This window comes from Natrix helvetica (genome assembly GCF_964273705.1).
Source record: "Natrix helvetica genome assembly, chromosome: 6".
NCBI lineage: Eukaryota > Metazoa > Chordata > Lepidosauria > Squamata > Natricidae > Natrix > Natrix helvetica.
Genome location: NC_138553.1, coordinates 882562 through 908148, shown reverse-complemented (window position 1 = coordinate 908148; position 25587 = coordinate 882562). Strand labels below are relative to the sequence as shown.

The 25587-nt window shown below is 53.9% G+C and overlaps 2 protein-coding genes across 3 annotated transcripts in view; both read right to left on the bottom strand.

The window, feature by feature from the left end:
• The window catches only part of LOC309394511 (nucleoside diphosphate kinase 6-like), a 435625-nt gene that overhangs the window by 86446 nt on the left and 323592 nt on the right, over window positions 1-25587 (bottom strand). The window lies entirely within an intron of this gene.
• On the bottom strand, window positions 1435-19497 carry ARSA (arylsulfatase A). Of its 2 annotated transcripts, none has more exons than XM_081957751.1 (9): window positions 19396-19497; window positions 13169-13590; window positions 11379-11619; window positions 10124-10342; window positions 7131-7300; window positions 6321-6445; window positions 6092-6219; window positions 5545-5647; window positions 1435-4610 (listed from the first exon to the last, which is right to left on the bottom strand). In XM_081957751.1, exons 2-9 carry the CDS (start codon window positions 13411-13413, stop codon window positions 4309-4311), a joined length of 1533 nt encoding a protein of 510 aa, XP_081813877.1. In that variant the 5' UTR covers window positions 13414-13590; window positions 19396-19497; the 3' UTR covers window positions 1435-4308. The 2 variants fall into 2 exon arrangements, with proteins under 2 accessions (XP_081813877.1, XP_081813876.1); XM_081957750.1 differs by lacking the exon at window positions 19396-19497 and adding an exon at window positions 18699-18762.

The window sequence follows — 25587 nt, the reverse complement described above, 5'->3', positions numbered from 1 at the left end:
CTCCTCCTCCTCCTTTTCTCCTCCTCCTCCTCCTCCAGACCCTACTCACTCTCCGGATTGTAGCCCTGTGTCCCCCACAACTGCAACAAGACCACGACTGGCAGGAGGAGCAGCCCTGGCTGGGTCTCCATCCCCAGCTATGGCTCCTGGCATCTGTTCCCCATTGTTCAAGCCTTGCCACAGCAGTGAGATGTCGACATCAGTGGGTTCTCCTTCTGAGTTGCTAGGAGACGGGTCTGGCCCTGGTTCATGAGCGCAGGCTGGAAGGAACGGGCCACTCAACCACTCCTGGCCCAAAGACTCGTGGCCTTCAGCCTGGGAAGAACTCCTTGCGCGAAGTCAACCCTGCCTTGCGTTCACACAGCACCTGCCATAATGGTGGCTCCAAAGAACTGCTTAGAGGATGGCTGGTGGTCATGGCAAAGCTGGTGGAATGTCTACACACAATAGAGCGAGGCTGACTGGGGAACTCTGGGAGTTGAAGTCCACAACTCTTAAAGTCACCATGTTTGAAACCTCCTGCAATAGACGTTCCAGAACAGTGGTGGAGAATCTCTGCCACGCATGCCAGAGGTGGCACTCAGAGCCCTCCGTGGGCACGTGTGCCGTCGCCCCAGCCCAGCTCCATCACGTTTCTCCGGGGGAGGGGGGGAAAGAACCTCAGTATTCAGGTTTAATTGCCATCTTGGCACTTTGCGATAAATAAGTGGGTTTTGTGTTGAAATTTGGGCACTTGGTCTCTAAAAGGTTCGCCACCACTGTTCTAGAAGCTGGAATACCTTTGCTGGGGGGGGGGGAGTGACTCTTGCTAAAAGATCTTCCTCTGCAGCAGGGGTGTCCAAACTTGGGAACTTTTAAGACTTGTGGACTTTAACTCCGGGAATTCTGGGAGTTGAAGTCCACAAGTCTTAACAGTTCCCAGGTTTTGACAGGCCTGCTCTACAGAGTCCACCAGCTGAGATCATCGAGGATTTTAAATTGGAGGAAATGCTACTTCACCTGCATACGTCGTCCTTGGCTTACCAAGCTCACTTAGTGACCATTCAAAGTTATAACAGCACGGGAAAAAAATGACCTGACCATTTTTTCACACTTACGACTGTCGCTACAACCCCATGGTCAAATGATCAAAATTCGGAAGCTGGCAACTGACTCATCTTTATGACCGTTGCAGTGTCCTGGGGGTCACGTGGTCCCCTTTTGCGACCTTCAGACAAGCAGAGCAAAATAATCCATCGCAGCCGTGTTACGCAAGCAGCCAGAGAGGCCACTTCGGAGCCCCCCAAATGGGATCCCTCAGCTCAGGGGGGGGAGCAGCCGCTGGGACTTTGAATCTGGATCTATAGTACTTTCTGGGGAGGGTCCATCATAACCTTGCTTGAACGGTCGCTAAGAGAGCCGTCCTAACACAAGTATCTGAACAAAAAAAAAACATTTTGCATATTTAAGAAATCAAGAATTTATTTTCCAAATGCAGGAAAATCACACATTCTCTTTGTCATAATGTCCACAGTATAAAAGTATCTTTAAAAAATTAAAATTAAATTTCAAATTAAATGATTAGCATTTTACGAACTTTGAAGGAAGGCGTTAGAAACCCCACGTCACAGATGTCCGTGCCTGGAGTCTCCATTGGGGCTTTTTAAAAGTGCTTTTCTTAGATATAACCCTAGAGGTTTTGGGAAAGGCTCCTAGGGGTGGGGGAGAGGGGAAAAGGGGAGGGTGGAAGTTCCTTCTCTGAGCTTGTGGGGGGTTTCTGAACGTCTTATCACCAGGCTAGGCGACGCCTTCAGTGGAGTTGAGGGGAACTCTGTCCTCTTCTCCTGCTTAGAGTGGCTTCGTGTGGTCAGTAGGTGTGGTGAAGGTGAGATGATCCATCTCTAGAGCCAGCAAAACCCCAAATCAAATCCTATCAAGAATGAACCAAGAGGCCTTGCTATGAGATCCCACTGAGCGAAGGACTGAAGAAGGGCCGTCACATACCTGACCCAGTTAAGAAACAGGACATGCTCACCCAAGGGAAGGAGCTCCTTCCATGACATGATCCACACAAGATCCCTCACAAGACCCTCACCTGGCACGTCCTTCCCATCACAAGGTCTACTGACCACACGAAGCCCTTACAAGCAGAACAACACCAACACTGACCTCCCTTCAACGCCGCTAGAGAGGTTACGGCCAACCTGGAAGGGCACCTGGCTGAGGCCACAACGATGGGAGGAAGGAAATAGCGAGATGGGTTTTTGTAGCCAAAACAATAAAGCTTTCCTGTGGGAACCAAGGGCATTCTCACAGGGGGCTGGCCAGGGGAGGAGCCAAGTAACCAAGCAACCGGCCAGCCACTGGATTGGACAGCAGTGACCTGGGGGGGGAGGGGGAAACTTTTACTTTGTCATTAGGCGAAAGTCCTGGGAACTCTCAGAGTCGGCTTTGGCCAGTTGTGCCATAAGGATGCATCCAATAAAGCCTTTGAGGGAATCGCCTGCCTGGAGTTCTGCTTTCTTTCGGTGGGTGCCTCCCTTGGAAGGCTGATAAGGGAACCTTCGGAGACCAACCCCCACCCTCACGGAGAATGAGCCCCCACCCGCATCCTCCACCCGAGCAACAGGCGATCGCCCCCACGGCAGGGGGAACGACCTTCTGCAACACCAGAGCCCAGGAAGCAACACGGCAGCCTCAACCATCTCTGCATCCCAAGACCCCTGCGGGGGCTCCGTCCCTGGAGGCTTTCAAGGAGAGCGTGGACCACCACTTGTCTGGAATGGTTTCGGGCTGTGATGGAGAACCATGGGCCACAGGGGGGCTGCACAGCCCTCCCTGCTGGCACGACAGCCGTCCCCCCCAGCCCAGCCCCACCGTGCGTCCGTGCGTGCATGCCTCCCGCCAGCCAAGTGGTCTTTGGGCCTCTTCTGCGCATGCGTGGGGGACAGGGTGCATGAAGGGGATGGCACCTGCGCAATGAACAGGGGGCGGGGGGGCATTGCATTTTGGGCCCTTGTGTGCCCCCCCCATTGCCCATTTTGGGCCTGGAAGGCTCCCTGCAACAACCTGGAAGCCAAAAATGGCTGAGGGGGGCAGGGCACATGCATGGGGGTTGGGGGAGCATGGGGGGATCGCGCACACACTGCATTATGGGTGTCCGTGCACATGCCTTTGGCACACGACAAAAAAGGCTAGCTATCACTGGTTTAGGGTCTGCTGGACTAGAAGACCTCCAAGGCCCCTTCCAACTCAGTTGCTTCGTTATTATTCTCTCTCCAGCTTGATGGGGCTGCACAACCGCCTGGCAAGGAGAAACGGCATTGGCTGCAGATTGCAGGGGGGGCAGGGGGGGTGAGAGCTGAGGCGGCTTCCAAATGCAGAGTTTCCTGATTTCGTGCCTCCCCCGGGCTCCCTTTCCCCCCGAGTGGGAGTTGCCCCTGGGGCTCCGGATGCTCCCTGGCCTCATCCTCACCTCCCAAAGAGGGATCCTGGCTAGGGATCCTTGCCGAACTCAGCCTGAGAGCTGGGCCGCTGCTTAAGCAGGAGCCGGCCGTGTGCTGCAGCGGCCAGAAAGGCCAAGGGGAGCCTGGGCTGCACCCACAGGAGAACAGTTGCAGCTACTTTGCACCGCTCTGGTTAAGGCCACCCGTGGAATCAGTGGGGCTTCCCAACCGCTTTACTACCAGTTCGCTGGGAGGGCGTTTTGCGTGCAGAGGCTGTGCGTTGCTGCACAGGCGCAGTTGACTGAAAACTGTTCTGCGCATGCGCAGAAACATGTTGCGGCGGCAGAAGAGACCGGGGAACCGGTTCGTGGGCGTGGCCGGCCTGGTTTGCTACCGGTTCCAGCAACCCGGCTGCCAAAGCACTTCCGGTTCGGCCAAACTGGTCCAAACCAGTAAGAACCCCCCACTGCTTGAAATGCTGCCTCCAGTTCTGGTCCCCACAACACAAAAGCCGGATTGCGAGGCCAATCCCTTCAGCCTCCGTCCCCCCATAGCCTTTGAGGGGGGAGAGCGGAATGCCTTCCCTTCGGTCCTGGGGCGTTGGGGGTTTCAAGGCAGAAGGGCAGCAGCTGCAGGACATCCACCGCCCCCCCCCCCCGGCTGAGACTCGGCACCCAGCAGAAACGGCTGCTCAGCATCACGGGACCTGCCTGATTCGGAAAGCAAAGGGGGGGGGGATTGGTTTCCTCCCCCGATTAAAACATAATTGCAAAGCCTCCTTGGGAGTGGGCCATACCGAAGCTGCTCTCCCGTCCAGGGGAAGAAGAGGAAGAGGTGGGTTACGGGTGGGGTGTGCGAGGAAGGAAGGATGGGGGGGAGGGGGCTAAGGGCCACAGTGGCAGCAGGAGGGCTTGGGGCTGCACTGGGGGCTGCAGCACGGTTCAAGCGAGGGGTCGATCCCCAAGGCCAACTGGCTTTCCCCGAACATCATGTCCTGGTCGAAGGCCGCTTTCAGCAGGCGGGCCTCCTTAAGGACCCTCAGAATTTGGGGCTTGTGGGCCCCGGCTGGCAGGAGGTTGTAGTTCTCCGCAGGGTCCATCTCCAGGTCGAAGAGCAGGGGGGGCTCATGGGGGGTGAGAGCACTGAAGCAGGCCTGGTCAGGGGTCGCGGCACTGCTGAAGGCTCCTGGAGATTGGAAAGAGAGAGAGGAGGCTGCTTGGGTGGTGCTCCTTTTGTGGTGCATGGGGGGCCTTGGGACGTCTTTATCTTTCTAATGTTGGAAACCACCCAGAGGGAGGATGGGGATAAATAATGAGAGAGGGGGGGAGAGGGAGATGAAAGAGGGACGAGGGAGGGGAGAGAGAAGGATGAGAGGGGGGGAGAGAAAGGGAGGAGAAGAGAGGAGAGAGAGGGGAAAGAAAGGGAGGAGATGGGAGGAGATGAGAGAGATAGTGTACCTATCTACCCATCTTTCCCTCTCTCTCTCTCTGCCTCTTCTGCTTGCCCATCTCTCCATCTCTATCTCAGCATCTTCGTCTCCTCCCAACACTTTAGGCAGGCAGCAAAGAACCGGTTGCCAGTTTGCTTCCGGGTCCAATTCAAGGGCTTGGCTGAGACCTTGAAAGCCCCTTGTGGCAGGGGTCCCAGGGATCTGAGGAACCGTCTTGCCCCAAAGGCATTGGCCTGCCCCACTGGTTCCGACCGAAGAGACCTCCTGCAGACACCACCACCAGCCCCGGTCAAGGAATCCCTGCTGATGGCTTCCAGGAGAAGGGCCTTTCCTGCTGTGGCTCCCTCCCGCTGGGATCCCATGCCCCTCGAAGGGGGACCTCCCCCACCCTCCTGGCCTTCCAGAAGGGCCTTAAAACCCGGCCCTGCAAACTGGCCTGGGGTCCCCCTGGGGGCATCCCATGCTGGGGCTAGTTGGTAGAACAGGAAGAACTTCTCACTCCCCCCCTTCCCCCCCCCCGGTATTCTGTCTTTAAACTTCATTCATCTCTGTTCATGTTGATGTCCCGTTTTCAACGTCTGCTTTTGGGATGAGGTCAGGCACCCAGAGCCCCTTGACCAGGAGACGTCCAGCAGGTAAATTTAAGAAAGGAAGGAAGGAAGGGCTAACCTTTGGTGAAGAAGTGAGCTTTGTACTTTCCATAGCGGACAGCAAAGACCCCAAACAGCTCATCAGGCGCTGGTGGGTAGAAGAACATGGTCTGACGGGGGCTCTGTTGGGAGAAGCGGAGAAGACAACGTCACCCTAGCCCTGATGAAGTTACCTAGTTTGGTAATGAAAGGTCTGCAAGTCAACAACCAAGAGAGCATCAGGACCCCCCCCCCCAGTCCTCCTCTCCACAAAACCCATTCCCTTCTAGCACTGATGATGTTACGTAGTCGGGTCATGAAACGTCTGCATGAAAGGAGCCAAGCTCAGAGAGCTTGTAGGGCAAGGGCCCTCCGTCTCCTCCTCCTTTCCAGCACTCATGACGTTACTTAGTTGGGACATGAAAACAGCCCAGAAGAACTGAAGAAGCTTCTTGGATGAGAAGCGAGATGTTTCCAAGGAAAAAAGAGAGAGCCCCTTTGGGACAACCGTCACCTGGAGGATGGAGAGACTCCGGGAACATCCAGGGCATGGAAAGCCAGGCCCTCGCGGCCCCCAGGCTGCCTACCTTTCCTTTCCCAAGGAGGACGGGGCTCAGGTCGTATCCGTCCAGCGTGACGTTGGGGAGACGCGCCCCAGCCAGCGCAGCCAGCGTGGGCAGGATGTCCAAGGAACTGGCCAGCTCATGGGTCACCCCTGGCCCCAAAAGAAAGCAGTCAGGGAGGGGCGCATGGAAGGAGCACCCGCTCTGACCCTGCCCCCTGGCCAGATGAGCTCCTCCCACCCCACTGGCTCACCTGGCGCAATGCGACCCGGCCAATAAGCCACAGCTGGCTCCCTCATGCCCCCCTCGTAGGTCGTCCCCTTCCCACATTTGAGCAAGCCAGAATTTCCTCCTCGGGAACCGCGCATCGTCTCAGGACTGTCGAGAGATGAGAAAGGAGAAATTTTAGCAACCTCAGCAAGTTCTCAAAAGTCAGCAGCTTATCAACAGTTTTGCTTTAATCCCCAATTATTGAAAACCTGTTTGACGGCTCCTGCATTTATATAAACTCTGGGCCTGTTTCGCAAGGGGCGGGGAAAGTGTTATTGTTGCCATGCATCTATTGGTATTCAACTAGGGGGACAGGCGATAGATGTATAGGGGTCTTCGCCTTCTTTTTTTAGTGCACAATTTCTTTAAAAATGTTTTGTTTTTCAAGTTTGCAAAAAGGCAACTAGACTTCCTTGGGGTTTTTTTTTTTCCTTGAAAAGGTTTCACTTCTCAGCCAAGAAGCTTCTTCTATTCTGAAGAATGGAAGAACTTCTCCAGAACGGAAGAAGCTTCTTGGGTGAGAAGCAAAATGTTTTCAAGGGGAAAAAACCCAAGGAAGTCCAGTTGCCTTTTGGAAAAGCACAACTGGGAAACCGCCATGAGGTTCAGCTAAACTGGATTTTCTGGTGTTATGAGAATCCACCCAAGCGCTGTAGAGATACTTTCGTGGCAGCAGGGTCCATCACTCAAGGGTGGCCTGGCCTTTGCCAACCGTTGATGCTAAACTGACCGCCCCACTGCAGCCCTCCCTCCATTCCTGACCCTAAGGCTGGCCCCGGCTGCACACACTTACCCATTGTCGGAAGTGAAAAACACCAGAGAGTTTTTGTGTACCCCGGCATCCTGCAAGGCCTGCAGGAGGAAGCCGACGGTTCCATCCAACTCCAGGAGGGAGTCCCCAAAAGGTCCTCTAGCAGATCGCCCAGCGTAGTTTTCGCTCCCGAACTGGGGATAATGGGTATGCTGGGGAGAGGGAACAATAGACATCGATATTGAAAGCCTCCCAGAGTAGCTATAGAATTTGGGTGGGTGGGTGGGTGGGTGGGTGGGTGGGTGGGTGGATGGATGGATGAACAGAAAAGCCTCAAAAATGATTTGGGGACTGGAGGCTAAAACCTATCAAGAACGGTTGCAGGAATTAGGTACGCCTGGTCCAATGAAAAAGAAGAACCAGGGGAGACACGATAGCAGTGCCCCAGTATTTGAGGGGCTGCCACAGAGAGGACGAGGGGGGGGGGGGGTCAAGCTATTTTCCAAAGCACCCAAAGGCGAGAAAAGGAACAATGGATGAAAAGTGACCAAGGAGAGATTCAACCTGGAAATAAGGAGGGATTTTCTGGCCGTGAGAACAATCAACCCATGGAACAGAAGTTGCCTTCGGAGGTTGTGGGAGCTTCATCCCTGGAGGTCTTTGGACAACCATTTGCCTGGAATGGCATAGGGCTGTGATGGCGAACCTATGGCACGCGTGCCACAAGTGGCACGCAGAGCCATTTGTCAGGGCACGCGAGGCGCTACCCTGTCAGCTGAGTTCACCTTTTTAAAAGCTATCTTTCGCCTTCCCCAGGCTCCAGAGGCTTTATAGGAGCCTGGGGAGGGCGAAAAGAGCCTCCCCCGCCCCCCCAGACGGTCCCTGAAGCCTTCGGAACGCTTAAAACCATCCTCCGAGCAAACCGGAAGTGACTTCTGGGTTGTTCAGAGGGTCGTTTTAAGCGCTCCGAAGGCATCAGGGAAGCCTCGGACGGTCCCTGAAGCCTCCGGGGGGGCGGGGGAGGCTCTTTTCGCCCTCCCCGGGCTCCTATAAAGCCTCTGGAGCCTGGTGAGGGCAAAAAAAATGTAAAAATGGGGCATGCGCACTGGGGGGGTCGTGCGTTGCATTATGGGTGCGGCACGCACGCCCTCGACCCCCCTGCGCTCCCCCCACTTGTGGCACGCGAGCCAAAAAAGGTTCGCCATCACTGGCATAGGGTCTGTTTGAGCAGGGGGCTGGACTAGAAGACCTCCAAGTTCCCTTCCAGCTCTATTCTGATTGATTGATTTATACCCTACATCACGGTTTCAAATATGTTTAGTGAATAAAAAACAGCCACAGGGCTCCGAAATGTTCTGGGAGAAGCTTCTGTTATGCTGTGATTCTACGTTGGTGTGGAAAACTGAAGGAACGTAAGGAGATTTCTGCTTTCCACACCCAGCAACGTCAAAGGAGCTCCGGAGCAGAGCATGGCAGGCCCGGAATTTATGTTGCTAAGCGAGACAGTTGTTAAGTGGGCTTTACCCACTTTTTACAACCTTTCTTGCTACCGATGTTAAGTGAATCACTGCAGCTATTAAGCTAGGGATGTGGTTGTTAAGTGAATCCCTTGACTTTGCTGATCAGAAGGTCGCAAAAGAGGATAAAGTGACCCTGGGAAGCTGCAACCGTCATAAATGGGAGTTGGCTGCCAAGCGTCTGAATTTAGATCACATGTGACCACAGGGAGGCTGCAGGGGTCATAAGTGTGAAAAACGGTCCTAAGTCCCTTTTTCAGTTCCACTTGTAACTTCGAAGGATGCTAAGCCCCTGATGGTGAACCGGTGCCATGCCAGCCGTTAGCTCTGCCACCTGAGCCTCTGCCCTTCCGGAGGGCTGGGGGTGGAGGGGCGTTTTCACCCTCCCCAGACTTCAGCAAAGCATCCGGAGCCTCAGGAGGGTTCGTGTGTGCAAGGCGGCGGGGGGGTTTTGCGTGTGCGCAGGTGGGCGGGGAGGAGTGAATTGTTGTGCGCAATTTTGGCCCTCCATAAAAAAGGGGGGGGGATTGAGCATCACTGTCCTAAGCGACTGGTGCCAGGCCCAGGGCCGCCTCTGCCTCACCAAGCAGATTCTGGGGTGCTTGTGGCATTGCAAAGTGTGGGGAGATGGAGACCTCCAGCCCCGCTTCCTTCAGCAGGGCATTTCCTGCTCAGGGGGGCCCGTGAGAAGCTGCCGGATGAAAGGAGCCCAGGAGGACTTTGCTCTTGCTGTGGCTTCCGCAGGACGTGTGGGTGTGGGTGGGTGTGGGTGTGTCAGTGGGTGTGGGTGTGAGAGGGAGGCGAGAGGAAGAGCAGAGACAGAAGTAGCAACAACCTCCCCCCAAAAGTGAGGCGGCCTCTGCCGGACCCCGAGGGCCAAAGGCCATCACGCTTTCCATCGGGCCCTCCAGGTGAATGGAGACCGCAGGTCGTCCTTGACTTACGACGGTTTAGCGCCTTCGTTTCCTGGGACTCTCTCTCTGTTCTACGGTCCCACTTGCAGGCAAACGGTGTTTTCTGCAGATCTTCCAATGCGCCAGGTAATCCTGGACTTACAGCACTTCATTTAATGACAGTTCAAAGTTACAACGGCACTGAAAAAGTGTGACTCATGTCCGTCTTTCACACTTATGACCGTTGCAGCTTCTCCGTCGTCACGTGATCAAAATCCAGATGCTTGGCAACGGGCTCATATTTATGACGGCCGCAGCATCCCGGGGTTACATGGTCCCCTTTGGCAGCCTTCTGACAAGCGAAGTCAAGGGGGAAACCAGATTCATTTAACGACCATGTCACTAACTTAACGACTGCAGTGATTCACTTAACAACGGTGGCAAGCGAGGTCGTAGAATGGTGCAGAATTCACTTAGCAGCTGTCTGGCTTAGCCACAGAAATGTTGGGCGCCACTGTGGTCGTACCTTGAGACCTGCCTGTATACAAATGGGCTGGGGTCACCCCACCCCACCCCACCCTGCTCATGCCCCCCACCCCTCCGTCCCCCCGCCCAGGAGACTCACGTGGGAGGCATAGTAGAGGAAGAAAGGCTGCTGGCGCTGAGCAGAAGCCGTGATGAAATCCCGCGCAAATGCGTTGTAGTGGCCCTCCAGGTGGGGGAAGTAAACTGGTTGCTGCTCGATGCTCCCATTCAGGAAGAGGGGGAGGGGGACCACCCCCTGGTCACAGGCCCCAAAGCACCGGGTGCTGGGTGGGAAACAGGTCAGGTTCTGGCAGGGGCCCTGCGAAAGAGGCGGGAGGGGTGAGGAAGGGGGAGGGACGCAGCAGAGCCCTCCCTGCAAGCCACATGGACCCTCCCGCTCCTCTGAGCAAGCCCCACCCCACCCCCACCCAATTGGGAAACTGACAGCCAGGCTAGGAGGAGGAGGAGTCAAGGAGGGAAGGAGCCTGGAGTCTATGCACAGCCACAAGAGGTATAATCATCCCTACCGCCCCCTCTCCCCTCCTCCTCCCTCCTCTTCTCCTTCTTCCCCTTTCCCCTCCTTGCTGCATGACAAACCCCTCCCTTCAGGGAAAAAAAAACCCATAATTTGGATAGATTTGAGAAGGAAAGGGAACAAGAAATGATATCCAACTATTTCTGGGTCTGCGGAAATACCATCCCAAGAAAATAAAAATTAAGCCCCGGAAGAGACGCCTACAACAATAGAAAAAGAAAGGAAGAGAGGAGATGAGATGAGAGGAAGAGGAGGGAAGGAAGGTAGAGGTGAGGAGAGGAAGAGGGAAGGGAGAATGAGAGAGGGTAGGAAGGGGAAGAGGAAGAGTAGGGGAGAGGAAAGGGGAAAAGGAAGGGAAAGGAGAGAGGAAGGAAGAAAGAAGAGAATGAAGGAGAAAAGAAAGGGAAAAGAAGGTCAAAACAGGCGAGGGATGGTAAGCAAAGCAACCCAAACGGTCATGTTATAACCCTCTGAATGGAAGGACAAATATATAAGAACGATGAATGTAAAAAAAAGAATAATAACTATGTGAATGGATACCTATAACTGTGTGTAGAGAACAAAAAAATAAAAAAAAACTTTTCAAAAAAGAAGAAAAGAAAAACCCCTCCCTTCTAGCATGGATGATGTTCCCTAGTTGGGTCACGAAACATCTGCAAGAAAGCAACCCAGCTCAGAGGGCAACAGGGACCCCACCGCCCCCCTCCCCCTCCTCCCACCAGGACTGATGAGGTTCCCTCGCTGGGTCACGAAAGCCCAGCCCTTCTCTTCCACCCGAGGAGAGGCCAGTCCCCACCGCCTCTCCCCTGCAGCTTCTCACCTGGTCGTGCGAGTAGGGCACCCCCAAGAAGTGGTCAAAGCCTTGGTTGGTGGGCAGGAACATGCCCTTGGGACCCAGGCCCAGATGCCACTTGCCAACCATGGCCGTGGCATAGCCGCGCTCCTTCAGCACTTCGGCCACCGTCACCTCGGCCAGCGGGAGGCCTCCCAGGGAGCCGGGATAAAAGACGCCCGGATAGATGCCGGAACGGGTATGAAAGCGTCCCGTCAGGAGGCCTGCCCTGCAGAGAGGCAGAGAGGGCAGGAGTGGGCAACAGAGGCACAGAGAGTCCTTGACTTACCACCATTCATTTAGGGACCATTCAAAGCTGCAACAGCACTGAAAAAAGTGACATAGGGCCGTTTGTTCTGAGCCAGCTCCCCAAACACGGCCAAACCCTCTGAAGTGAACTCAGAAGATTCCTTGATTAAAAGCCCCGGCAAAAAGTTTCTCTCTCTCAACGCAGGCTGACAAGGCCATCCGGCAGGGAGATGAATAGCTGCCTGCCACATCTATTCATCTCCACCCCCTGCCTTTTATCCCTAGAGCTAGGGTGGGGCTTCGCTAACAGCAGTGGCTCTTCCGTTCCAAAAACCAGCCCATAGATTTCCACTGCTCTCCTCTCCTCTGCCTTTTGCACATCTGTGCGTCACACACTGAATGTTCCTCTTCTTCCCCATCAGCCACCTCCAGACCTGGGGGCTGATGGACAGCCAAGCCTCTGCCTCTGTCTCTATCTCTGACAGCTCCATTCCCTCTTCCCCCTCGGAGCTCTGGGGTTGCCCTCATGCTGACCTGGATTCCCACGCCGCCTCCTCCTCCTCCTCCTCCTCTCATTCGGCTGCTGGAGGGGCTGGCGGTCGACAGGCCACCACACCATTGCTCACACTGACGACCCTTGCAGCGTCCCCAAGGTCACGTGATCAAAATTTGGATGCTTGGCAACTGACTCATATTATGACAGTTGCAGTCTCCTGGGATCACGTGATTCCCTTTAGCGACCTTCAGACAAGGAAAGTCTGTGGGGGAGCCAGATCTGCTTGGCAACCATATAACTACCATATTTTTGGAGTATAAGATGCACCTTTTTACCCCAAAAAAGGGTGAAAATCTGGGTGCATCTTATACACTGAATAGAGCATTTTTGGTCTCACGAAACCCCGCCCACTTCACCAAAATGGACACGAAGAGGGTTTGGGAGGCCTGCAAAGTGCTCCTGGGGGCCGGGGAGGGCAAAAATGAGCAAAAAACAGCCTGTTTTTGCACTCATTTTTGCCCTCCCCAGGAGCACTTTGCAGGTCTTTCTCTCTGCATGCCCCATTTTTCACAAAAACCGAGGTGTTCAGAGGGTTTAGGAGGCCTGCAGAGTGCAAAAACTATTTTTTTAATTTACCTCTTCAAAATCCTGGTGCGTCTTATACTCTGAAAAATACGGTAACTTAGCCACTTAAAAACGGTGGTGTCAAAGGTTTTAAAGTGGGGCAAAACTCACTGTCTCACTGTCTCACTGTCTCACTTAGCAACAGAAATTTAGAACCCAACTGTGGTCGTAAATCCAAGTCTATCTACCTGTGGATGGTTAGGTCCAATCATCCTCCGAGACGGATCCCAGGGAACCCAAGAGCTGGAAGGTCTCCACCCTGGGCGCAGGGGGCATCTCAAGAGGTCCGGCACACCTCGCAATGCCTTTTCCCTCTCAGCCTCTGAGGTCAAGAGCTCACGGACAGCCTTGAGCCGTCTTGACCAAAGGCTCTTCTGAGCGGACTATGGGAAGAAGGACACCACCCTACCTGGAAGGGCTGCAGACGGGGCTGCTGCTGTAGAAGTCCGTGAAGCGCAGGCCCTCCGTGGCCATCTTGTCCAGGTTGGGGGTGGCAGAGGTGGGGTGGCCATAGCTGGCCAGATCTCCAAAGCCCAGGTCGTCTGCAAAAATCAGGACGATGTTGGGGGGTTGTTGGTTGGCTGACCCGAGGGACGCCAGCAGCAGCCCCATGGAGCAGAGGACGGGGAGCCAGGAAGGGGGCACGGCTGCCATGTTGTCCGGAAGGAAGCAGGAAGTCCGTCCCAGCCACAAGGTCACCAACTTGAGTGGGGGTCCAGGGGGTCCAGCCCACAGCGTGCTCCACTGCTCTCCAATCAGAAGAGCATTTCTGATCCAACTCTCGCCGGAAGGATCTTCAGCCTGAGGTTGACTCTTTCAGGAGGCCCAAGGCTGCAAGAGAAGGGAAGACTCAGGCAAAATAGGGGAAGCCCCCAGGAAACAGACTCGTAAAGAAAATAACAGATATTTCAGGAAGCAAGCAGGGAACTGGAAGAGCTGCTGGGTGAGATCCAGAAATGGGTTGGGGGGTTTGTTTTTGTTTTTAAAGCAGCAACATGAGATCACCAGCAACCACAATGAACTTGACCGAGGAAAACAAGGAGACAATGGGGGCTAAGAAGGAACGTTCTAGAACAGGGATCCCTACCCGATGGGTCAGACTACATCGCCCAGCACAGCTCACCCAGCATAGCCATGATGGGAGTTGTAGTCAGCCTTGGAGGTGATGGGTTTAGCTCCTCTTGAAAAATGGAAGCCGCTGATCCTTAAGAGGAGCCAAGGAATTGCTCATAATAATAATAATAATAATAAATTTGGATTTATTAGCCGCTCCCTTTCCGGGCAGGACTCGGGGCGGCGTACACCAAGACATATATAAACATACATATATACAAAGACATACATGCACGGAGGAGGTAATAGATTAAAACATTAAGACAAATTAAAACCATTAACAAATAAAAAATCCAATATACAATAAAAATTTAAAATTTAAAAAAGACAGTCAGGAGGAATATGAAAAGATTACGGTTGAGCCAGGCCGGATGATTGAAAGAGGTGGGTCTTCAACTGTACACGGAAGGAGCGGAGATCGGAAATAATCCTGATGTCACGGGGGAGGTCATTCCACAGGGCTGGGCCCATCACAGAGAAGGCTCTGCTCCTGGATGTCGCCCCCCGACACTGTTTGGCGGACGGCACCCGGAGAAGTCCCTCTCTGTGTGAGCGAATTGGTCGTAGGGATGTGTGGGGCAGGATGCGATCCTGCATGTAACTAGGTCCTATGCCATGAAGCGCTTTAAAGATCATAATCAAAACCTTGAAACGCACTCGGTAGACCACAGGAAGCCAGTGCAGCTCGCGCAGGAGAGGTGTTACAGGGGAGTATCTAGACCTCCCCATAATCACCCGCGCGGCCGCGTTCTGGACCAACTGTAGTCTCCGAGTGCATCTCAAGGGAAGCCCCATGTAGAGAGCATTGCAGTAGTCCAGGCGAGACGTCACTAGCGCATGGGTGACTGTGCGTAGGGCATCCCGGTCCAATAAGGGGCGCAATTGGCGCATCAGGCGGACCTGATGGAACGCCCCCCTAGCCACGGCTGTTACATGGTCATCCATGGACAGCCGGGCATCTAGGAGGACGCCCAAATTGCGCACCTGTTCCATGGGGGCTAGTTGCACGCCCCCAATGGCCAGAGATGGAAGCACCTGGTTGAACCGGGGGGCCGGAAGCCACAGCCACTCCGTCTTGGAAGGGTTGAGTTTTAGTCGGTTGCCATCCATCCAGACCCGTACGGCCTCCAAACACCGGGACATCATTTCGACGGCCTCATTGGGGTGGTTCGGGGTGGAAATGTATAGCTGAGTATCATCAGCATACAGATGATATCCCACCCCAAAGCCACGGATGATCTCGCCCAGCGGTTTCATGTATGTGTTGAACAGGAGAGGCGAGAGCACCGATCCCTGTGGCACTCCACATGTGAGTGACCTCCGGGTCGAACTCTGCTCCCCTGCCAACACACGTTGCGTCCGGTCAGAGAGGTAGGAGCCAAACCACCGTAAAACGGTGCCCCTGACTCCCAGCCCCTCTAGCCGGTGCAACAGGATACCATGGTCGATGGTATCGAACGCCGCCGAGTGATCTAATAGGACCAGGATAGAGGAACAACCCCTATCTCTGGCCCTCCAGAGATCATCAACCAATGCGACCAAGGCCGTCTCCGTGCTGTGCCCGGGTCGGAAGCCGGACTGGCGCGGGTCTAGATAATCATTTTCCTCCAGGTGACGTGGGAACTGCTGTACCACCACATTCTCTACAACCTTCGCTAAGAAAGGAAGGTTGGAGACAGGACGATAATTGGCTAGGTCCGTTGGGTCCAGGGAAGGCTTCTTGAGCAGGGGCCTCACCACCGCCTCTTTCAAGGCGGCCGGTAGAGATCCCTCACCCAACGAGGCGTTCACTAGGCCCAGGAGCCAGTCGCGCGTAACCTCCCAGGATGCCAGTACAAGCCAGGAGGGACACGGGTCCAATAAACATGTGGTGGGTCGCAGACGTCCACGCAACCTGTCCAAATCCTCGATGGCAACCGAGTCAAACTCCTCCCAAAGCGGTCCCTCAAGACTCGCCACGGGCGTCTCTACTGGACCACTGGAAGGGGCCCATCCCATCCGGATTTGAGCGACTTTGTCCTGTAGATATTTCCCAAACTCCTCTGCTCTGCCCTGTAAAGGGGCTTCCCGCGGTCTCTCAAACAAGAGGGAGCGAGTCACCCGAAACAGGGCGGCAGGGCGGTTATCTGCGGACGCAATAAGAGCGGCACAATATTGACGTTTGGCCGCTCTTAGTGCCACAAGGTACGTCCTCAAATAGGCTCGTGCCTGTGCTCGGTCAAATTCGGAACGGGAGGATCTCCAACGACTCTCTAGGCGTCTCTTGTGGCGTTTCATCACCCTTAGCTCCTCAGTAAACCAAGGGGCCAGGGTGGTTCGTCGCCGTAGGAGAGGCCGCAAAGGCGCCACCCGGTCTAGGGCCCCGGTAGTCGCACTGTTCCATGCGTCTACCAGGTCCTCTACTCGAGGGCGGGTCAGATCCACAGGAGGTGGCCCAAGCTCCGTCTGGAACCTATCTGGTTCCATCAGGCGCTTGGGGCGGAACCATCTAATGCCTTCCGGTTCCGCCTCCTCGCGGTGGGGGGTAGCACCAGGGAAGTCAAGCCGGAGAAGTGAGTGATCCGACCATGACAGGGGAATAATAGCTAGATCCCCTATTCCCAGATCACTCGTCCATTGGCCAGAGACAAAGACAAGGTCCAGCGTGTGGCCTCCCTCGTGAGTAGGCCCCTGAATTAACTGGGTCAGGTCCATGGCTGTCATGGAAGCCATGAACTCCCGAACCCCCTCAGACGCTTCTCCCATCGACGGCAGATTAAAATCCCCCATCACTAACAGTTTGGGGGTCTCAACCGCCACCGATGAGATCAGCTCGAGGAGTTCAGGTAGGGCCGCTGACGTATAGCGAGGAGCCAGGTATACTATCAGCAGGCCCAACTGCCTCCCTGGGCCCCATCTCACGACAAGGGACTCACACCCGGATGTCTGTGGCACAGTGAACTCTCTCGGCTCTAAGTCTTCCCGGATAATCACTGCTACCCCACCGCCCCTTCCCTGGGCCCGAGGCTGGTGAAATGCTCGATAACCTGGCGGGCACATTTCCACGAGGGGTAAACCACCCTCGTGGCCCAACCAGGTCTCGGTTATTCCTGCGAGGTCCGGCACCCCCTCCAAAATTAGATCGTGGATGAATCCCAATTACAGCATGCAACATAAAGTCCCAGGGCTGGAAGGGACCTTGGAGGTCTTCTAGTCCAACCCCCTGCCCAAACCAGACCCCCTGATGCCATCTGTTATTCTGTTATCCCAGACAAATGGTTGTCCAATGCTAATTTCAAATTGACATGTGTAACATAGAAGTTGTAGAATCTTAGGAACAGAAGGGACCTTGGAGGTCTTCTAGCCTAACCCCCCTGGCCAAGGCAGGAGAACTTACTCCATCCCAGACAAAACGGCCGTTCAATCTTTTCCTGAAAACTTCCATGATGGAGCCCCACAACTTCAGGAGGTAGGCTGATCCATTGATTCATCTTTCTCACATCTGATCCCTTGTCTTGGCAGGGACCTCAAACTCCAGTATCTGAGGGGCTGGAGGGGGGTCCATCTCTTCTCCAAAGCACCAGAAGGCAGGACAAGAAGCAACGGATGGAAACTAACCAAGGAGAGAAGCAACCTGGAACTGAGGAGAAACTTCCTAACAGTGAGAACAATTAACCAGTGGAACAGAAGTTGCCTCCAGAAGTTGTGGGGGCTCCAACACTGGAGGCTTCTAAGAAGAGATTGGACAACCCTTTGTTTGAAATGGTATAGTCTCTTCTTCTTGAGCAAGGGGTTGGACTAGAAGGCCTCCAAAGTCCCTTCCAACTCTCTGGTTCTATTATTTTGTAGGAAGCACAGCTGCTTCAGAAGCATCAGGAGAAGAAATAATCTTAGCAATGGAGCACAAGGTGAGGAGGGATCAGTCGTCTATCCCACATATGGTCTGTGTCTGTGCTAGGTAGAGTTTTAAAGTGAGGACTAGCACCTTGAATTGCACCCAGAAACTGAGCCCCAGATTTCTGTTCTTAAGTGAGACATGGTTAAGTGAGTTTCACTTCATTTTACAACCTTCCTTCCCAGTCATTAAGTGAATCGCTGCCGTTGTTAAGATAATAGCACGGGTGTTAAGTGAATCTGGGTTCCCCCATCGACTATGCTGGCCAGAAGGTCGCAAAAGGGGATCAGGGGATCCCAGGACGCAGCAGTCGTCATAAATACGAACCAGAGGCCAAGCATCCGGTTTTTGACCCCGTGGCCATGGGGATGCTGCAACAGTCATAAGTGTGAAAAACGGCCATAACTTCCTTTTTCCCCAATGCCGTTGTAACCTTGACCGGTCTCTGCATGTAAAGGTTGTAAGTCCTTTCACGGAGTGCCTGGCCTCCGGGTGCCTGGGGGGAGGGTCCCCCAAAGGCCCCCAAACCTCCAGCATCCCCACGAGAAACCCCTTCCGGCCCTTGAAGGTTTCCCAGCTGCGGCTCCCCGGGTCCTGCCTTGCCCAGACAGACCGCTTCTGCGTCCGGCCCCCAAGCCCCGCACATCGGGAGAGCAGCAGGTTGGCGGTGGGGAGGCTGGAGCAGCGCTAAGGAAGAAGAGACGGCTGGCTTCATCTCCCCGCGGCGCTGCGGGGAGGCTCGGCCAGACTAGGACAGGAAGGGACCCCCAGAGGTCTTCTAGACCACCAGCAGCCCCCCGCCCAAGGCAGGGGGTCTTCGAAGCGGGACCGAGCCCGGACCCAAGACGGTCTGGGGAGGAGTTTCCAAGCAGCCGCCAAGACCCCCGGGGCTCCCCGCCGCCTCCCGCCTCGCCTCCGAGACCCAACCCGGCTGCAACCGCCCTCGCCTTGCCTCGGCCGCCCCGCGGAAGCCCCGCTCCTCCAGCGCCGCCGCCGCTGCCAGCTGTGCCAGCCGCTCCCGGCTCAAGTCACGCGGGGCAGCGGAGGCCGGCCTTGAAGAGCGGAGGTCCGAGCTCCGCCCGCGTGGAGGGGAGGGGCTTCCCAGGGAGGAGGGGAGGGGCCTCGGGGCTGGCTCGGGGCTGCAGCTGCACCTTCGCCGCCGCACCTGTGCACGCACGGAGCCGCCACGCAGCCCCCCCCCGGGCCAGCTGCAGGGAGATGCCCAGCCCAGCCCGGCCCCGCCGCCGCCCCTCGGCCTGGAATAGAGGAGGGCTCTTCCGCCCCTTCCCCCGCCCGGAGTCTCCGAGGCCGGGCTGCGGGAGGGGCTGCGGGCGGGCGGGCGAGGCCGGGGGGTTCTCTCTCCACAGCTGGACCGAATTGCTTTGCCCGCGGAGGGTCCGGGGCTCCGGCCAAGGGCGGCAATGGTTCTTCGCTGCCCGAGGCGAGCGTGCTGCCTGCTTTGCTTCCCCGTCGGTCAGCGTCGCCTCTCGGCAGCGGCGGCCGCAGTGGCACCCCCGAGGACGCCCCGCCCGCCCCCCTCCGAGAGCGCGGCTCGTGCGGCCCTCGGGGCGCTGTACGGGGGAGCCCCTCTCCAGAGGCTAGTGGGGACCTTTTTAAACAACCCACAAACACACGGAGCGTCTTCCCACCTTTTCCCCAAGGAAACTGCGAGTGGGCACGGCCCATCCCACGTTGCCAGCTGCACAGAGCCGGGACCGAATGGCGAAGGTGGCATTGACAGGCGGGGCACGCAGCGCAGCCAGAGGAGGGCCGGGCCGGCCAGATCAGGGGCCAGCCGGTGCCCCGAGGGAGGCAGCACCAGACGGCTAATGAGAGGCCAGCTTCGCTTCGTTTCTCCTCTCTTCTCAGCCTTTCTGGAGCTGCCTTGCCAAGTCTGAGCACAGCTGCCCGGGAAGCGGAGGGGAGGCGGCCCTTTGGATGGGGCAGTCAGTGGGGCAGGGGCAGGAACACCAGCTTGGAGTGGGGTGCCCTAGACGCTGTTACAAACGTCTCCTGATTCATAATTCTGGGTAAAATACCTTGGTCTCATCCAGTTGCAAGTCTTGTTTATTAATGTCTTATTAATAGACATTAATAAAAAAAATCTTATTAATAAAATTCTTATTAATATCTCCTGGATCTACAACTTCAGAGCAAGAGATTTCATAGATGGAAAGGGCGGGGGGGGGGGAGGCAGAGGAGCAACCCTCCTGCTTGAAAAAGGAAGAATCAGAAGGGCGAACACTGAGCTCATGACATGTGCCAAGCCCTGGCATACCTCTTTGTGCCAGGTTGTTCTGTATTAATTATTTAATAACATTTTATTTATTTAGCTCACCGTTACTACTTTATAAGTACACTACTTCAAGCAGCAAATAAATGTAATACGTCTTCCTCCATTTTCCACACAACAACCCTGTGAGGTGGGTTAGGCTGAGAGAGAGAGAAAGAGAGAGACAATTATGGTTGGTTGCACGGTCAGCCAGATGTTCAGACTGGAGTTGGCATTTTTATCCACCTATCCAGACCTTCCCAAAGATCTGGGAGAGGCAGATGTGGAGGTTTTGGGGTGTTAGGGGTTAAGTCACAGGATGTAAGCTATTTTGAGTGAAGTTGCCTTTTGCAATTGACTGAGGGTGAATTTGTCGATGCCGATGGTGTTGAAGTGGTGCTCCAGATGTTTCGGGATTGCACCCAAGGCGCCTGTGACTATTGGCTCTGCCTTTGCTTTCTTTCCCCACAGTTGTTCTATTTCCGTTTGCAGGTCTTTGTGATCTCCCGTAGTTCTTTCCCTTCTATTCTGCTGCCTCTCAGTACCGCCACATCCACTAGCCACACTTTTTTTGTCTTTCTCATTGACAATTGTTAAATCTGGTGTGTTGTGTGGCAGGTGCTTCTCTGTTTACATTCTAAAGTCCCGGAGCAGCTTAGCGTCTTCACTTTCTCTGTTTTATGGTCCCACCAGCTCTTGCTTGCAGGCAAATGGTATTTCTTGCAGATCTTCCAATGCACCGTTGTTGTTACTATTATTATTACTACTACAGGTAGTCCTGGACTTACAACAGTTCACTTAGTGACCGTTCAAAGTTACAGCGACATTGAAAAAGTGATTGATAACCATTTTTCACATTTATGACTGTTGCGAGATCCCCCCATGGTCACGTGATCAAAATTCAGAGGTTTGGCAACTGACTCGTATTTATGACAGTCACAGTGTCCCGGGGTCATGCAATCCCCTTTTATGACTTTCTGACAAATAAAGTCAATGGAGAAGCTGGATTCACTTAACAACTGTGTTACTAGCTTAGCAAAGGCAGTGAATCACTTAACAACCGTGGCAAAAAAGGCCCTAAAGTGGGACAAAACTCTCAACAAACGTTTGTTAGCAACAAACATTCTGGGCCCAATTGTGGTCATACGTTGAGGACAGCCTCTAACAACAACACCGCTTTGGCTTTCCCTGGGAGGTTTTTAAGAAGAGACTGGACAGCCATTTGTTTGAAATGGTATAGGATTTCCTGCTTGAGCAGGGGGTTGGACTAGAAGGCCTCTGAGGCCCCCTTGGCCGTCCTCCACACACAAAGATCCCAACAAGGTTCCAGGGACCGATAGGGCTGTGCCTACTCTCGGGGGCTAGTCCCCTTTGCGTGATGCCCCTTTGTGGCTCTCCCTCTAAGGGTCCCACAAGAAGCTGCTGGAACTTTCTAGAAAGAAAGAAAACGCCGCACCGTCACTGGACGCCCCCTTGAAGGAGAGGGAAAATCTGCCCAGAGACAGAGAAAGCCCGCCAAAAGTCGAGGGGCGTGATGAGGCAACTGCCCTCAGCCAATCAGAAGAGCTGAGGGAATCCACGAGGTGTATATAAATGCCGGTTGTGAGGGGATGTGGGGAAGATGGACGCTGAGACTTTCCTCCCAAATGCAAATTCTTCAACTCTTGTGCAGAAGTTCCATGTAGGTTCCCCCCCCACCACCATTGTGTGAATGTTTCCTGACACACACCAGATGACACAACACAGATCACGTGAAGTGTTAAGACCACTTTACAATGCCTTGCAATAATACAAGCAGTTTTGGTTGCCATGAGGTAAAAAAAACCACATGTTGGGACTGGAAAGAGCAGAGAGGAGAGCAAGGGTGAAGATTGAGGGCCTGGAGGCTAAAACATCCAAAGAACCCTTGCAGGAATTGGGGGGATCTCCTTTAATGGGAAGAAGGACGAGAAGTGACATAATGGTCTCCCAATATTTGAGGGGCTGCCACGAAGGAAAGGCAGTCAAGCTATTCTCAAAGCCCCTGAAGGCAGGACAAGAAGTAACGGATGGACATAGATCAAGGAGAGGGACCAAATTCCTGACAGAAGAATTAACCAGTGGAACAGCTTGCCACCAGAAGCTGTGAATGCTCCATCACTGGAGGTTTTCAAGAAGAGATGGGGCAGCCATTTGTCTGAAATGGTCTAGGGTCTCCTGCTTGAGCAGAGGGTTGGACTAGAAGGCCTCCAAGGTCCCTTCCAACTCGGTTATTCTGAGTCCCCGCTGGGCACAATGCCACATGCCTGCTGAGTTCTCCTGGCAGCGGCCATTCAAGGGCATGGGCTGCCCAGCCTCAGGGCTTGATACCCGGGGGGGGGGGGGAGGTTGAGCTCCCTGCCTGCCCCTCCCATGGCCTCCACTGAGGAGCCTTTGTGTGTAAAGAAGGGGGCGGATGCCAGAAAGCCGCTGCTGGGGAAAAGCCAGCGAAGACTGGCAGCCCTCCTGTGCCCCTTAGCTACCCAGTCAATTGAAATGCCAAAACCCCTCTCACTTTGTCCCTAAGCAGCAACTCAGCCAAGGGACAGCTGGAAACTCTGCCCAGCTGGGCCTCTCATCACCTCGCCTCCCCAAAAGGGGCCCCTGAATGATCTCCAGCCTCCACGCCTGGATTGCCCGTGGGGCAAGGAAGCCCCAAGCCTGCTGGACATGGTCTCCACCCCATTGCCCAGGTAGGTGCTGAGTCCCTTGGGAGGGCTTTGCTGCCCATTTTCCACCAGGCACCCAACAGGGCTACCTCGGCCCAAGTGTCTCCATCCAGATCGAGGGACGGGCCGTAGGCAGCCAGCTCTGCCCCGTCTGGGCCACGTTGAGAAGATGGCACTGCCATTTGACAATCACTTGCAGGATTTGGTTCCAAAGGCCCACCTCCCCCCTATTACATTCACCCAGCCCACCAGAAGGGGGAAGGCATGTTCACAAGTCCCATTCGCCAGGGATGGGACCACAGAAATGGGCCTTCTCAGCAGTGGCCCCTCTGTGGAGCAACATCCCTCCGAGATACGATTGGCCCTCGCCCTTCTGCTTTTCCAAAAGACCCTAAAACCTGGGTATGTGGGTGGGCATGAGGGCCCCATTTGGAGACGGAGGAGATTAAGTGATTGATTTGGTTGTATTGCTGCTGCCGTGGGGGTGGGGGGTGGGGAGGGTTTATGGGTCTTTATAATGTGGATTTTGAATGTTGTAAACTGCATGGAATCAGCTGTGGGTGAGTTGGGCGGCCAGATACACATATACATTTGTTTCATAAATAAATAAGTAATGTTCTATAATTAGGCAAGCCCCACAATTGTGGCTTATTAGACCATGATTGTACATGGCTTCACATGATGCATGAACTTGGCCATGAAAACCTTTCCTAGTTTCTCACTGAATGGAGGATTCCTTTCTTAAGGGGTAGGATGCTGGCACATTTCTTTCCTTCTTCCTTCCCTCTTGCTCCTCTTCCCATCCTCCCTCCTGCGGTGGGAGGCCCTTGACCCTTTGGACTTTGTTTCGGGAGGCACATGGCCCCTTCCAGACCCATCCGCTAGTGCAGCCCTACCGTGCTTGGCATCAGGCCACTCAGTGAAGAACGAAGAGAAGGACCAGAAATGACATGACAGCAGTATTCCAGTATTTGAGGAGCTTCCACAAAGAAGAGGGGATCAACTTACTCTCCAAAGCACCAGAAAGCAAGACAAGAAGCAATGGATGGAAAGGAGAGAAGCAACTGGAACTAAGGAGTGCAGGGGATTGCCTGCTGGGGAAACCAGATGAATAAATCATCCATCCACCCATCTGTCCTGGGCTGGCAGTAACTGAACAGCAAACTAAACCAGGAACTAAACACCCACAGACGTAACAACATCGGGTTACGCAACTTTTTGTGAAGATTCTCAATCACCCAAGTCATGATTGTCCCCAAAGGTGCTTTTTATAAAAGGCAACTGGACTTTGGTGGGTTTTTTTCCTTTTGAAAACATTTCACTTTGGTTCTGCCAAGTTAATCCAAAAAATGTCTTCTTGGATGAGAAGCAAAATACAATACAATACAATACAATACAATAGTAGAGTTGGAAGGGACCTTGGAGGTCTTCTAGTCCAACCCCCTGCCTAGGCATGAAACCCTATACCGTTTCAGACAGATGGCTATCCAACATCTTCTTAAAGACTTCCAGTGTTGGGGCATTCACAACTTCTGGAGGCAAGCAGTTCCACTGATTAATTGTTCTCACTGTCAGGAAGTTTCTCCTCAGTTCTAAGTTGCTTCTCTCCTTGATTAGTTTCCACCCATTGCTTCTTGTTCTGTCCTCAGGTGCCTTGGAGAACAGTTTGACTCCCTCTTCTTTGGGGCAACCCCTGAGATATTGGAAGACTGCTATCATGTCTCCCCTAGTCCTTTTTTCTATTAAAGTAGACATACCCATTTCCTGCAACCGTTCTTCATATGCTTTAGTCTCCAGTCCCCTAATCATCTCTGTTGCTCTTCTCTGCACTCTTTCTAGGGTCTCCACATCTTTTCTACATCGTGGTGACCAAAACTGGATGAAAATATTCCAAGTGTGGCCTTACCAAGGCATTATAAAGCGGCATCAATACTTCACGTGATCTTGATTCTATCCCTCTGTTGATGCAGCCTAGGACTGTGTTGGCTTTTTTGGCAGCTGCTACACACTGCTGGTTCATATTTAAATGATTGTCCACTAGGACTCCAAGATCCCTTTCACAGTTACTACTACTGAGCAAGGTACCATCTATACTGTACCTGTGCATTCCATTTATGTTGCCTAAATGTAGAACCTTACTCTTTTCACCATTGCATTTCATTTTATTAGATAGTGCCCAATGTTCAAGTTTGTCAAAATGATTTCAAAGGGGGGGGGAATGAAGAAAGTCCAGTTGCTTTTTACAAAAAGCACTTTGGGAACATTCTGATCCAACCCAAACAAACCTAGATTAAAACTAACCAACCTTTGCATATTGTGGACCTGCAAGTGAAATGGTGAGTCCTCCTCCCATAGATCTCCTGGATCTTGACTGGGTTTTAGAGAGCGCAGAGCATGTCTGAAGGTGACCTTGTAAACAAGCTCGTTCATGGTGCTATATGGACACAGGAGTGTGACTTGGGGTTGGGGGAGAGATGAGGGCCTTGCATAGGGTTCAGTGTTTATACAATTATAAGCAGGATTAGTGGATCCCCAAAATTGGCTCCAGAGGACATTGCATGTCATGAAGTTAATTTTGCTCCAGTTTTTGCTCTCTTCCCTTTGCTGCAGAAGATATTCCAGCAAAGTCTAATTATAAAGCCTTGTTGTAGGTTGTCTCCTATTCAACTTCATGCCCAGCAGCCACAGGGGATGAAGCAGAAAGTGGGCACAATTCCTGAAGGGAGACAAGTGGCTCTTGGCCCCGGGAAGCCCCTCCCCCCGTTCTGCAGGTTCAGACCACAGAAGGAGCTGGAGCAGGTGAGGAACCTCAGCCACGCTCACGCTGGCATGCCCCCTCCCTCCGTCTTCTACGCATAGGACATCAGAGGGAGGGGAGAGGG